This window comes from Zophobas morio, unplaced genomic scaffold, assembly GCF_036711695.1.
Source record: "Zophobas morio isolate AGI-343-1 ecotype UQ-CSIRO unplaced genomic scaffold, CSIRO_AGI_Zmor_V1 ptg000030l, whole genome shotgun sequence".
Lineage (NCBI taxonomy): Eukaryota > Metazoa > Arthropoda > Insecta > Coleoptera > Tenebrionidae > Zophobas > Zophobas morio.
Genome location: NW_026972135.1, coordinates 17,532,704 through 17,547,545, shown reverse-complemented (window position 1 = coordinate 17,547,545; position 14,842 = coordinate 17,532,704). Strand labels below are relative to the sequence as shown.

General features: G+C 34.6%; 1 protein-coding gene across 1 annotated transcript in view; it reads left to right on the top strand.

Annotated features, from left to right (window-relative positions):
- The window catches only part of LOC135137796 (calsyntenin-1), a 60,777-nt gene that overhangs the window by 42,826 nt on the left and 3,109 nt on the right, over positions 1-14,842 (top strand). The window contains exons 4-8 of the mRNA XM_064067531.1: positions 2,123-2,321; positions 2,379-2,704; positions 2,818-3,245; positions 3,302-3,937; positions 3,994-4,311. Coding sequence (XP_063923601.1) covers positions 2,123-2,321; positions 2,379-2,704; positions 2,818-3,245; positions 3,302-3,937; positions 3,994-4,311 — 1,907 coding nt within the window. The remainder of the gene's footprint in view (positions 1-2,122; positions 2,322-2,378; positions 2,705-2,817; positions 3,246-3,301; positions 3,938-3,993; positions 4,312-14,842) is intronic.

Below are 14,842 nucleotides of genomic sequence, written 5' to 3'. Positions count from 1 at the left end.
CTGTAGTAAACTTGTGAATCACAACGAGGTGGCAATTTTTTATAACCACGTCCGTAATTAATTAATTTTGATGTCGAGAACATTGCTGTATTATCAACTTATAAAAACATTACCTCATATTACTGTTATAATTTAAACTATTACTTAACCGATGTTCTCTTCTAACTACGACGTTGATACATGCAAATGTTTTCAACAGTACGTTAGTCAGCATCTAGTTGGGCGTGTTATTTAAAGAAAGTAATGACTGGATTTCAGAACTGCATGTATGCGTCAAATATGTGTGGGAATAGTTTATTGAATTCAATTTATTGTAAAAACGCTTTCCAAATTTACTGCTAAATATATGCTTTTCAATATTTTTTTGTCATCGAACTTTTATACCGGTTTTTACGTTGGAAAATTTTGTTCTATGTCAGCGGATGCATACATCCGCTTTTAAATCAACTTCAACATGTTCAAAGTTTTCACTCTGATCATTTTTTGCAACAATTTGAAGCCACGGTTTTCTATTTAAAATGCCAAAAAAGTGTCACTTTTTTATTGAAACCTTCAGACTGCTTTAATTTTATCCATCAATCAATAGTTTATTGTCGTAATTCGTTTCACAAAGTAAAGTTTATCATGTGATTAGTTTTAAAATGGCCATTTTACAATTGTGGTGCTATTCTCTTCCGACTTTTGTAATGGAATTCTTACTGGAGATTTTAAAAATGTTTAAAAGTTATAGTAGTAGTAAATAGTAATAATAATAGTAGTATTAGTCAAAATATGCAAATACATACGCTGAAGTATGCATTTAGTTGTCATCGATTATTATAATTGATGTGTGCAAATTAATAAATAAAGTCCAACTTTGGTAAAAACAAAAAATATGCGCTTCACCTTTAGGTGAAGCCTGTGAAGTTTTATCGTTCATATGTGGTTAAAATATTAACTAATAATAACGGTTATCAATACTCGGTATTAATTTCCGATACTATAATAATAATAAAACGCTACAGTATTTTGCTTTTTAACAGTAATACTGATAAAATAGAAATGTATTAAAGAGATCAGCTTTAATTACTGATACTGACATTTAACACACCATACATGTGGAATTATACGATTTCAAAGCATGGATTTTTGCATTGGAACTACAATGTGATTATAAAAGATTAACATCAAGTTGACTTTGCCATTCGTGAATTTTGCCACCTCGTTGTGATGATTACGGATGTCAATCATAACTAAAGTGACCAGACGTCCCGTTTTGAACGGGACTGTCCCTTTATTGGACCACCTGTTTCGTTGTCCCCATATAATGATCTGGAACGCAAAATTGTCCCGTTTTCTAAAACCGCGCATCACCATCAATATTAAAGCAAATTTGTGAAGCTGGTGATTGCTTCTTATTTTTCATAACTACTTATAATACTAAAAATATTTTTAATTTTTGTGAACATAAAATAAAGAAAGAAGATTAAAAAGTTCTGTTTATTTTTATTGTTAACCTTCCCACTGGGGTATGTTATGTTATGTATGTATGGTATATCTATATTCTATATTAGATTTATTTTATTAGTAGTATGTATGGACGTCCCGTTTTGACTTAAAAAAAAAAGATCAGTTTAATCATAACCTAACTTTCTTAAATGACGGATTGTGTTTGGAGCAAAATGAGGCCACTTTGAACATTTGTTAGAGACACATGACTGATAGAATGCGACCAAAACTTGTGACGCCCCTCAATATGTATTTTATGTTATTTTTAAATTGTAATAAATTGGGTGACAAATTAGCAGATTTTAACACATATTTTTTTACATACTACGAATGCTCCAGAAGATGGAAACTCATGATATATTAAAAAAATATATAGATTTTCGTGTTGGTTGTATCCTACCCACATGTTGAGATTTTTTATTGTATAATTTATTTTAAAATAACATCGATGGCGTCATAATTTCGATTTCACCTGTGTTCTGAAAAGGTATCCAGATTTTATTAAATTTTAGGCTTATACATAGTTCACGAACTAATCCGTCCAAAACAACCAGATTTTAGACCCCACTGTATCGAAATGTCATGTTTAATTTAATACATATTAAGTGTTCTAATATTATAATTTTTTTCACAGGAATGCGCCAGAGCTTACCAGTTATGGTCACGATTAAAGTGAACCGTGTATGCAGACTGGGATGGCGAGGATTGCCGGAGAGAGTCGATTACGCTCCCACCACTGGAAAGCAAGAGTTGTTCCCGTCGGCAAGTCTGGAATTATGTGACGTTCCCTGTAACGTCAGAGAATTAAGGACCAGGGTTGATTTGGCAACCAGGTACTTTAATTGAGGATTTTCATAAACAACAGTACTCATTTTTGTGTTTTAATGTAGACACATTGGCAAGGGATGTGACCGTGACACATACAGCGTCCAGTCGCAGCGTAAACTCTGCGGGGCTTCCCCTTCGGCCATCGATCTCCTTCCAAGTCCCGGAGTGGGGGCCGAGTGGACCAAACCGCTCATCTCAGATGAGGGTCACGAATCGGATCAAATGTTTGAATTTGACGGTTCTAGCACTGCCGTTTCAATCCCTAATTCAGTTCTTGACCATAATTTACCGTCTACTTTTACGATAGCGACGTGGATGAGACATGGACAGCACAACGGGCAAGATAAACGCGTCAAAGAACACATTCTGTGCTCCGCTGATGATCATAGTAAGTGATCGAAATATGCTCCGCCACTGGAATTAGTGTCAGTTGTGACAACTTTGACGTAAATTCCAGTGGCGTACGACTTTCTTGCTTAAACAACAAAAATGTATTTTTAGAGATGAATCGTCACCACTACGCCCTCTTTGTACGTAACTGCCGCCTTATCTTGCTGCTTCGTCGCGACTTCTCCGAAGGCGATCTCAATATCTTCAGACCGGCTGAATGGCGTTGGAAAATCCCGCAAGTTTGCGACGACCAATGGCATCACTACGCTGTTAATGTGAGGTTCCCCGATATTGAATTGTTTGTTGACGGACAGGTGTTCCGCACGGAGAAGAAAAACCCAGAGGTGATCGACGATTGGCCGCTGCATCCTACCAAGGGCATCAACACGACATTGACAGTCGGAGCTTGCTGGCAAGGCTCCGATAATAAAATGAAGCATCATTTGAAAGGGTATTTGGCTGGTTTGAGTGTTTTGGTGGGAGAAACGGAGAAACCTGAAGTTTTGAGTTGTTTGCATCAATGCAAGGAGAGTCTACAGGTAAGAATGTTCGTATGAAAGTGAACTTAAAGAATTATTTTGTGTGTGTTGTCAAGGTGCCTGCAATGGAGCTGCTGCAACCAGGAATGGAATTGTTGACCAATTCCGATTTGACAGAAGTGACAGTTGAAGGCGACAATCGTACCAACTTGGAAACTTTGGTTAGGAAGATCGGGTACGCGAACAGTCGAGAGTTTCCGACCCCCGGTCGCAGGAACTTGCGATTGACAACGACAGTGACTTGCGATAGTGGCAAGACTGTCAAAGTACCAGACGCTCAAACTTACGTGATGGTACTAAGACCCCAAACGCCCTCTATCAATTTAAACGGAACGGGAAACATGGCGCGAAAATATGAAGATTTCAGAATGGGCGTGAGGGTCCTCGCTGATATTCACATTTCCGGCGAACAAAAATTAGACAAGTGTTCGTTGACCATCTACCCTAACCTCAATCCAGACCACGAGAATCTAAGCGTCCCTGAAGAGATGTTGAAGAGGTTGGGAATGGCGGCTCGCGTCTCTAAAGATGGCGTTACAATCACCGGGTCAGACATGGTATTCAATTATCAACAAGTTCTTAGACAAATAGTTTACACTAATAGAAAACCAGCCTACTATCTAAATCGTGTGTTCAAACTTACCTGTTCCGAATTGAACGGACGTTTCACTTCTAACGAATATGTACAAACTGTAAGTTGGATTTTTTTCGTTTTGAAACAAATCACTGACGTTTTTGTTTGTTGTAGCTTACTGTGATCCATCCTCAACCTAAAGAGCCAATCGTTGCTCATGCTACTATCAATAAACATAATGTTGAATTGAGGCCAGCTTCTGTCGTATCACGTGATTACATTCCATCGGAACACTTAAATCTAGTAGCCAGTGGTGGTTCACACGCCGTCACCATCATTGTGGTGGTGTGTGTTGGATTTTTGTTGTTCATGATCGTTTTGGGTGTGATCAGGATTAGGGCGGCGCATCATAGAAATGCGTCGGAGGAGGCTCAAGACAGCGAGATGACGTGGGATGATTCTGCTTTGACAATCACCGTTAATCCTATGGAGGTAATTAAAAAAAACATTGGTATTAATAGCATTTGAGTTTGACATACACACTCAATAATGTAATATATGGACTTGTAGGTTTTTCACAAAAAAAGGTACGCCACTGGAATTAATGTCAAACTTGAATGACAGTTTCCGTGACTTATTGTTTGACTTGAGTACTTTTCATAAAAAAGTACCAACACTGAATCATTGTTGATTTAGATAGATTGAAGGTAAACAGAACGGCATAATCTGGTTGGAATTTAAGTAGTTTTAATTTTCATTAGAAGCCTCTGGACTATAGCTAGCCGTAAACAGCGAATTGTTGAAAGTGATTTTTTTGTGTTCTGAAAATTTTTAATTTGGTATATTTTTGTTTCATACGTAAATTTTGTGGTAACAGTGAGCCAGAATTACCCGTTAAATAATTCGCTTATATATATAGTCCTTTATTTGGTTTGATTAATCGCTTGTAGTTTTTGTTTCTAAAGAATTTAAAATTAGAATTACAGTAGTGGAGAACATAAAATAATAGTTCATTGCCCTTTTGGATGTCATTAACCGAGTTAGTAGTAAACTAGATAATGGTTTTCTTCCGAATTATCGAGCGTGGATAGAATTGCGACAAGTAAAGAAAAGTTCGGGAGTTAGTCCCAAATCGATTCGCTCAGGTTTTGTGGTCATTATAAAGAAGCGTCCGCATTTTATGAACTGTTTAAAAGTTTAAGCGACGCCAATAAAAGTACGAATGATGTGTGGAGTGCTTTAATTGTTTGATGGGAAAGTTGAGTGGCAAAACATTAATTAATTGCCACACTATTAAAAAAAGCTGATTGACAAGTATTAAGACTAAAGGTGCAGAGTCGCCGAACAGACGCAGTAATAAAAGTAAACTAGCTCAGCGTTCCTATTGGTTAGAAAATGGGTGTCTTGAAACCTGGGAAGATCAATAGGGCTTTAGCGCAGTGTGTTCATGCGAATTTCACGTGATCACTGCATTTGTTTGCCAATTTTAGCGTAGCTACTATTTATCTAGATGAAATATTTGAACTTAAATTAAATAATAGAAATGTTCGACGCGTGAAAAAATTAAACAAAACTATCCGTATATTCCTAAACATCGTCAATTTTACAAGGTTGTCACGTCTTAAACATTCGTTACTTCACTTAACTTCACTAAACCAAACATTGATCTATGTGCTACAAATATTTTGAATGGTACGAATTCTCCTACAGTGGTATTACTAGGAATAGCTGCTGTTCATGTTCCTGATTATCCATTAGTCAGTCTCATTTTTTTTTCTACCAAGACGTAGACGTCTGAATTCCTGCGTCTAAATTCCGCTCAGTTATGTGCGGAATAGGAATGCCTCTGAGTTCGATCGCGGGTCGCATTGGTTAGTTATGAACTCACGACTTCCTAACTCTGCCCTCTGGAAGCATTAGTTGTGGATACAGTTACAGGTAAATTATCAGTTTCCGAAATTCGCGAGAAAGTTTCTCCTCTAGTTATTGAATTATTCCTAAATTTACTGGATCATAAGTGCATTGTGAGTCTTGCATATTGTTTATTCAATTTTCTTTTGCCGAAAATTAGGAATTTTTATCTCACGGCTTACCTTCAAAAGGCGTCTGCAGAAATCGTAGAATTTTAACACTTCAGTACAAATTCGTTGTTTATGAGTAATTTCATGTGTCATAACCCAAAATTACCATAAAACTCCTTTGCTCCTTAATTTTCGTTTATCCATTGTGGCATTTGTAGCCGACACTCGCCAAACGAGTCGTACAAACAGACGTCTGGTCTGTAGTATTGAGTCATTAGATAAGGCCTAAATCTTAATTAAAGAGTAATTACTCTTGGAGAATCTGGAGAATTCCCCCTGGTAAAATGGTTTGTTAATTCGCCATAGCTAGTATCTGACATTCCAGTGGAAAATGTTTCGTCTCGGACAGTTAATTTATCTTCCACTTCGTTGAAGGTTTAGGCCTTCAGGGGTATCCCGTAGGATATAACTTTTCATTTCGTATTCACTCAAATGTTCATAGTCGTTTTCGACGAAATATTCTTTCAAAGAGAGCTTGATTTTTGTAATCCCGTGCTTGTTCTAAATTACGGATTAGGCAACTGTGGACGTCGCATTTACACGGACTGAAATTGCCGTTGATTTCAGTGTGAAGTTAACGAATTTTCTTATACAAAATACTTCGATAGTCAGACATCTGGGTTTCTTTGAAAATTCAATCTCGATTGTAATTGGATTTGTTCATGCTTGTGAACCGTGTTATACGCCACGGAAAAGTATAAGTCTATTTAATATGCCCCAAAACAAAGGTCTCTCTTTTGTAGAATACGCTTATTCCTCGATTAGAATTTACAATGCCGCTTTGTTACCCCAAGTAATTAATTTTGTATAAACCTCTTATCGCAATCGCTCGAACCTCAAAAAAAAGTACATCGTTTCTCAAATTCTACAGTTTGTTTTGCTCGAATTCGTTCCGGATTTTCTCAATGAAAGATTTGTATTGTTCTTGTTCGGAAATGGTTTTCAACGATTCAGGTCACACATGAGGCGTAACTACAATATTTCGGATTGTTTGTCTAGAGGGCTTTTTCTTTCTCAGTTTATCCCTCATCAAGGGTGGATTTGTGGCCCTTTGTTATTGTTACCACCCGAATGGCCGATGACTCTGGATCAGTGAAAGTGTAATTCTACTTTATTTGAAGGAAAACACACCACTTTGGAAAATGGATTCTCGTCCTTTGTCCACCTCAATTTATAGTTGTTTAATACGGCCGAAATTATGGTATTGTATAGTCTATATTCTGCCTTTTCTTCACGTCAGACGAGGACCTTGTCCTGTTCTCTGTTTCAATTATGGCACCAATTTGATCGTAGCAAAGCATTCCTGAATGCGTTGTACAAACTAATTCTCACGAGTTCACTCGGATCAGTTTCCACCGAATTATCCTTCAAAGGGACTGAGTGGAAACTGAACCCACTACATTTCCACATTTTGGAAACTTGTGGGAAGCCAATGTGAAATTTGTGAAGTCACTTCTCAAATTTGTTGGTCGTCATTTATTGTCGTATTGAGATATGAATACCCTTTTCATTCTGATTGAGTCGTCTCTGAATTTCCAACTGCTTAGTGTTTCTAAACTCAGAACTTGGTGCGTCTTTAACTGACATTTTTTGCACATTTTAACCCTTCTACATCAATTTCTTTTTAAGGATTATACTTCGTAAAATATTTCTCGCTTGACCGCTTACGATTACTGGACCGGATGATAAGATTATTGGAATTGATGGCAACTCGAATATTTAAACAACCTCCAAACTCGTGAAGAAAGAAGCACCGGGTCCAACCCCGTTAATAAGGTGTTTCTCGGTAGTGACGATGTTATTTTTACTCTCGATAACGGATGTACGTTTTCGTTATCTTCTTTTCATGTAAAAATTATTTATTTATTTAAGTTTTTGCACTGTTGTAAATGCGGTATCATTGTAATTCAAATGTTTTTGCTTTTTTTTTTTTTTTTTTGTTGCAACAAAAAGATTAATTAGGTTTGTTAAATACATACTTTGACCTTTTTGAGTGTTTATTTCAAATATTAGGTCTACAAAATTAAAATTTATTTTGTTAAAAGCTCTTCTATGACGCAGATGTACACACAGCCTGAAACATATAATTTTATAATTTCATACATACGGATTTAATTCCAAAGATGGCTCGATTACAAATTATGCTGCTCGCCCGATATAACGTCACTGCATACAAGGTGTTTCAGTTTACCTACTCCACTTTAAGTATCGCTTATTTAAAAAAAACGAGTTTGAAATTTATAAAGGTTAATTAAAAAATGAAGATGCTATTAGAGTTGGTGCGTTTAGAGATAAGCTCTAGCTAAAGAAATAAAGACAGGAACTAGTATACTTCTAACTTTGAAATTATTAAATTTAAAATAAAGATAATTATGTAGCAAATATAAGCAAAAACTTTAAAAATAGTCTATGAATAACCCGTCTATGTATTAAACTCACTGTTCTGCCATTGGTCGAATTCTATTTGTCAGGTGGTGGTGACCCAGATTCTACGACAACTGGTCGCAAACAATTGATCGCGCGACAATTGATCGCAAGCAACTCGTCGCAGCACAATTGGTCGCACGCGACAATTGATCGCGGTGACAATTGATCGCAGCGACAATTGGTCGCACGTAAATTGATCGCAGCGACAATAGATCGTACGTAAATTTATCGCAGCGTCAATTGATCGCAAGGTAAAATTCATCGGGAAGTATTTTCTTTTATTAAAACTAAATATTTTGTATTCTGAATTTTAAGTTGCAATAAATTTAGCAATCAGGTAAGGTGTAAATATCGAATTAAAAACAATTTGAATATAGATAAGTGACGAAGTTTGTAGTTGCACTTTAAAAATTAAAAAATACAAGCGTAAACACCTCGTTACATAAGATTTTTTATTAATAAATTGTCATTTTGGTTATTTTTTTAAGAGATTGTTTCTATTTATCTCGTTGCTTATTTTACCTATTATATTATAGGAACTAGCTTCATTATAATAAGTACTCAACATAAAAACAAGTGTTTATTGTTCTTAACTAGACTACAATTATTTAAAAAATCATATTTTTAACAACCTTTAAATTTTAACACATTTTGATATAGAATTGCCTCTATTGTCTATTCTTGTCTTTATACATATCACCAAACAATAAAATTTATGAACTAATAGTACATCTAGAGTATCCATATGCAGCGAATGTAAATTCCACTGGACGGATATAATACTTATTTTAATCCCTTGTAAATTGCAACGGATCTTTTACAGGGTTTGAGAAAGGTTTACGTGTATTGTAAATATATATTGCAAAAACTTTTATTAGAGCGTCAAGAATAATTTTGTGTTACCGGGAAATCTAAGAAATGTAGGTACTTATGCAACTAAAAACTTATTTTTTAATTATTATTATGTGACTAGTATTGTACTGAAGAAAAATTCAGTTGTACCATATGTGGCTGTAAAAAAATACATATACAGGGTTAGTCACGAGAAAATTATTTCTGAAAATTATTTTTACGCAACCCAAAATACGAATACCATGTACCACTTGATACTAACTGAATTTAAAATGAAATGCTTAATTCATGATTGCTTTGAGTTTGGCAATCTCATTTTGACAATTCTGGAAAAAGAGGTTACGTAAGTGTACCGCAGCCAGTTGGAGATCTCCGCTGGCGCCGCTTATAAGTTTGTCAGGGCTTGCTTCGAGTGCCTCTTGATCTTTTGCAACCGATTAATGACGAGAAAATTATTTCTAAAAATTCCTTTTACGATAGATATTTCTGTGACGTGTAAAACAGATCTCAGATTTAAAAAAATGGAAAAAATAATTGGTTCGCAGTTTTCCATGAATGACCCTACTACGGGCTGCTACCTGTTTTTATTCTTCTCCGCACTTTGCATCCTACAAAAATTTACAACATGGGCTGGAGAAGCCCACCTACATCCGGCAGATTAGGCAAATAATTGTGAGTATGAATAGTCGGCCTTCCGAGTGAAATGCCCTTCAATAAACTTTTCAAACTTCCCAAGCTAAAAATTAGTCACGCCATTACGAATAACCACTACTCAGTGGCGTCGTCATCCTGGTTGTTTCTACTTTTTAACGGTATTCACTGTTTGTATTACTTGTTACTCGTGATGTATTGATTGATTTAAATATTTTAAATAATATTAATTAATAGAGAATATAAATCTGTTATGTGCGTTGTTTTATTCAACAAATTTTATTCCATGAGCCGCTTCAAAAAAAAAAAAAAAACTGTACGTCACTGTCATCGGCAGTCTAATCTGGATAGTGAGGGGTACTGTACTGACACTTTACCGGTTTGGCTCGAAACCATCATTTTAAGTCTGGCACTTCCTCCAGTAAGAGCATATTCCTTTGCTCCATGGTCAAAACTAATCTTTTTACGATCTTGTTTACAGAAATGACGTAAAAGTGGAGATTCGTGTGTAGGTACTTAGGAAAGGGAACGAGATAAATTATTCATTCTTTGGTATCTACAAGTGCCGTATTAACAGTGTGAGCGTTCAAAAAAGTTCTGAATGAAAAAACATCTTTGGTTTTATCATGGATTAAAGATAATCCAGAACTAATTTGTAGTGAGCAAAAAATTGTCTGCAAAGAATGCAATAAACTCCAAGATTAATTGTTAATATATAAATTCAAATTTCTTTGCACCAAATTTATTAAAAAATATATATATTTAATTTTTTAAACTATCGAACGTAATGAAAATAATACTTTTTCACTTAAAACTGTAACGAGGGTTTTTTCACGATTTATCTATAACTTTTTAATTTGACAATTGTAATAATTTTAAAACCATTTTTTATTAAAGAAAAATGACGTCTAACACGTTTTGAAAGCTATTTTTTTCACTCGTTTAATTGACAAACTTTAAATTTGTGAGAAGAAAAGCTTGAATCACTTACTTGAGCGTCTAATCAATAAGACGAATAATCCAAATGAACATTACAGTAGCATACCGACGAGATGTGTCAGCATTAAAAAAAATATTTTACAATATTTTCACTTTTTTGCACTTTGGTTTAGTCGGAACTGAGCCTAATAGTTACTGTTTTTATGGAACTCGTATGTATTTATTTTGACACTTTTTTTTAGAAATAATGAAATTTTTGAGAATATAGCACATTATTTTATTTTCCTCATTCATAACAATTACTTATTTCTCTATAAACGCTATCATTTTTCGCCTGCGATCAATTGTCGCATGCGACCAGTTGTACTTGCGACGAATTGTGTTGCGATCAATTGTGACTGCGACCAGTTGTCGTTGCGACCAGTTGTCGCTGCGACCAGTTGACGCTGCGATCAGTTGTTTGCGATCAATTGTCGCGCGACGAATTGTGCACGACGAATTGACGCGGTACCGGTGACCCACTGTGCTTATCTCTAAACACCAGCTCTAACATTACATAGCTTTTGGTTTTTTTGGAAAGTACATCAACTTCTTCTTTTCAACTAAGGTAAAAGACGTTTTACGCATCACAGAACTGCGCCGAAAATTGTTTGAAATTTTGCAAGAAAAATATTCTTTATACCGGGTGTCCCGGCGTACCTGTTCCACTCAAATATCTCAATTATTTTAAAACATTAAAAATTGAAATTTGGCATTTTCAATATATGTAACACAGTCTATTAAATGGATAAATTACAAAAGGGTATCATTTTTCAATACATTAAATAGTGCCTTTTTTTGTCTTTATTCTCAACAATGTATCACATAATACTATGTTATTTACTTGAATGTTTTAAAACGTCCTTAAATTACAAAAAAAAAAGAAATTTAAAATGATCATACTTAATCAAGTATTTTAATAAAATCAATGTTTAAAGCAAAATAAAAAGATAGAATAACAATAACTATAGCCATCTCATCACATTCTACACTAATTCTTTGCTTAAGGTCTTCTTAGAGGTTCCTGCTATATCCTATCCTTTAAATAGCCCCACAAAAAAAATCGCGAGGACTTAGATCTGGAGATCTTGCAGGCCACCGAATTGCTCCATTTTTGCCAATCCATCTATGAGGAAATGTATCATTGAAATAACCTGTTATTATTTGCGCGTTATGTGGTGGTGCACCATCTTGCTGGAAATATATTCTTTCTCTCACGTCGAGTAGAACATTTTCTAATAACACAGGAAGTTCGTTTACAAGAAATTCCAAATAAATTTGCGAATTTAGATTTCCTTCGTAACATTTAGGCCCGATAATTTGACTATTGATTATTTCACACCAAACGTTGATACCCCAAATGTGTTGAAAATTAGTTTCTCTTAGTCAGTGAGGATTTTCTGAAGCCCAGTAATGGCAATTACGTCGATTCATTTCCATTATTATTAAAACGAGTTTCATCTGACCAAAAAATATTACTTTATGATAGTCTATTTCACGTGCCTCCGTTAGCCAAGCAATAAAAGCCAATCTTCTTTCAAAATCTGTAAATGAATTTTGTACTCATGATATTTGGCCGTTATTAAAATTCTTCTTAGATGATTTTGAAATATTCGTTTCTTCGCGTATTTGCCTGATGGAAATTTGAGGATCCACATTTAGTCCCCCCGACACCTACGGTCTGTTCCTTTATCTGTAAAAAGATTGTGCGTTTCTTTTTGAAACACCCAATTTGTTCTAAATTTTTTGCTAATCTTCCGAAATAACTACATACAACTTAGCTGTTGTCTCTGCAGAAATCTTTCTTCGTATAATGTTCTGAATTGTATTCCATTTCACTTACACTCTCCGTAAATAAGTATCATATATCATTACAAACGTAATGATCTCTTTTATAGTACTACAAACTGTACTGTTTTTAAATTTAGAAAAAAGTTGATGTCATTTCCGGTGAAACTGAAGCTAGTACGATGCCAATAGCATACTCATTTAATAGATTGTATTACATAATATATTAAACATGCCTCAGTTAACATTTTTGTTTTAAAATAACTGAGATATTTGAGTGGAACAGGTACTCTGGGAGCCACGGTCAATATATGTACTTAATTATAAAGTGTGCTAGAAATTGTGCAGACGTTCAAAACATGAGCATTTGTTTACGTTTTGATCGTCTGCGCAATTTTTTGCGCACTTTACCATCAAAATGTGGAATATTTTTCTTGCAAAATTTCTAGCATCAATTTTGGTAGAAATTTTCGGAATAATCTGTAACGTGTAAACGATTCATACTCGTATGTTTTTAAGTGTGTCATTTTTTTTTCAGTAGTATAACACCTCTTATGTAACTCATTTGATTTAATGTTTAACACAATTTTCCAATGACGGCCTCCTTATTTACCTATTTCTATATATTTATATGTACCTATTACCTATTATAATATCTCAAATATATATTTGAAAAATTGAAGAAACGATAAATTTTTACAAAAAAATCAATACACTGATGCTTAACACTATATCTTGTTTGTTTCGCCTCAAATAATACCAATTTTTATTTCAAATGAAAATGGTATCTTTTTTTCCTAAAACATCAAATTTTTACTTCCCGAGCGTCAGCGAAGGAACTATTGCAATCGAGTCCGTTGCCCGACTCTCTACTTTTACATTTTCTCGACCTTTCATGACCCCTAGAGTACAAAGAAATAGGTCTCCCGTTTCCGTCTGTCCGTCTGTCTGCCTGCCTGCCTGCCTGCCGTTCCGGACTTTTATTAGACAGATAATCTCCGAAAGTACTAGGCCGATTGTCGTCAAATTATGTTTTTATATTAGAAATATCACGTAGATAACGCTAACCAAAATTTTTCAAATCATCTCCACCAAGATGTGATGACGTCACTTCAAAATTATACCTAGTAAATGGGTTTTAAATTGTATAAAATAACATAGCCCTACACATGTAGTTTATGACTCCATGTTGACATTTTGCAATTTAATTTCGCAAACCGAATGTTTTGAAATCTTACAGATGTTTTAAGGTTGCGATAGGTATGATAAATTTTTAATCAAAATATATTGCCCTCCAAAAAATCGACGTTTGTTCAAAATTTTACCGAATAAATCCTATCTAAAATGTAGAAAATGTGATGAGTCTTGTGATTTATCATTCCATTCATACTTTTTGGATTTGATTATACAGGTGATTCAAAAAAATTAATGAATGCGTGAATTTATTTTATTTATTTAATCAGGAACTACACAACCGAATGCTTCGAAATCTTAGAGATATTCTAAAGTAATCATAAGCATGGTAAATTTTTTATCGAAATGTATTTGCTCATCCCCTCTAAAAAATTGATGACATCACCTCAAAATTTTGCTAAAGAAATCCTATCTTAAATGTGCAAAGTATGATGAGTCTATACTTGTGATTTATCTCTGCATTAATATTTTTTAGATTTGCTTATACAGGGTGACTCAAAAAAAATCAGTCGATTAATTTTACTGAATAAATCAAGAATGGACCTTTACAGCGAATTTTTTTTTTTTAATTATTTTTAAAAAGTACAACAATAAATAACTCTACTGTCATAATTAATTTTTATAATTTTCAATTGGGTGCCATAAAAAAAAATAATGAAATATTGATAATTTTAAACTTTCCGCCTACATGATGTCAGCAGCCCAAAACTCGCCTGCCACGTGATAAATCGTGGATCTTCGTTACTTTCCGCCATTTTTTTGCAACATTTTTTGTAACCTGGAAGTTTAGGTAATCTCATCTACCAATATGGTTATATATCGTATAGTACTTACGACATTGTGTAATAATAAAGTAAATGAAGACTGATGTGATTACACCACTCAAACATGAAGGTAAAGTGAGGTTATGGGTGTTTTTAAAAAGTCGCCTAGAGGCCGACAACACGTTTTACACGAAAATTTTCAGGTGATTACGAAAAAAGTGGGTGTGGTTCGTAGCCAATGAGAAAGGGAAGGTCCGTGACGTCAGCATTAAAATTGTATTCGAATTT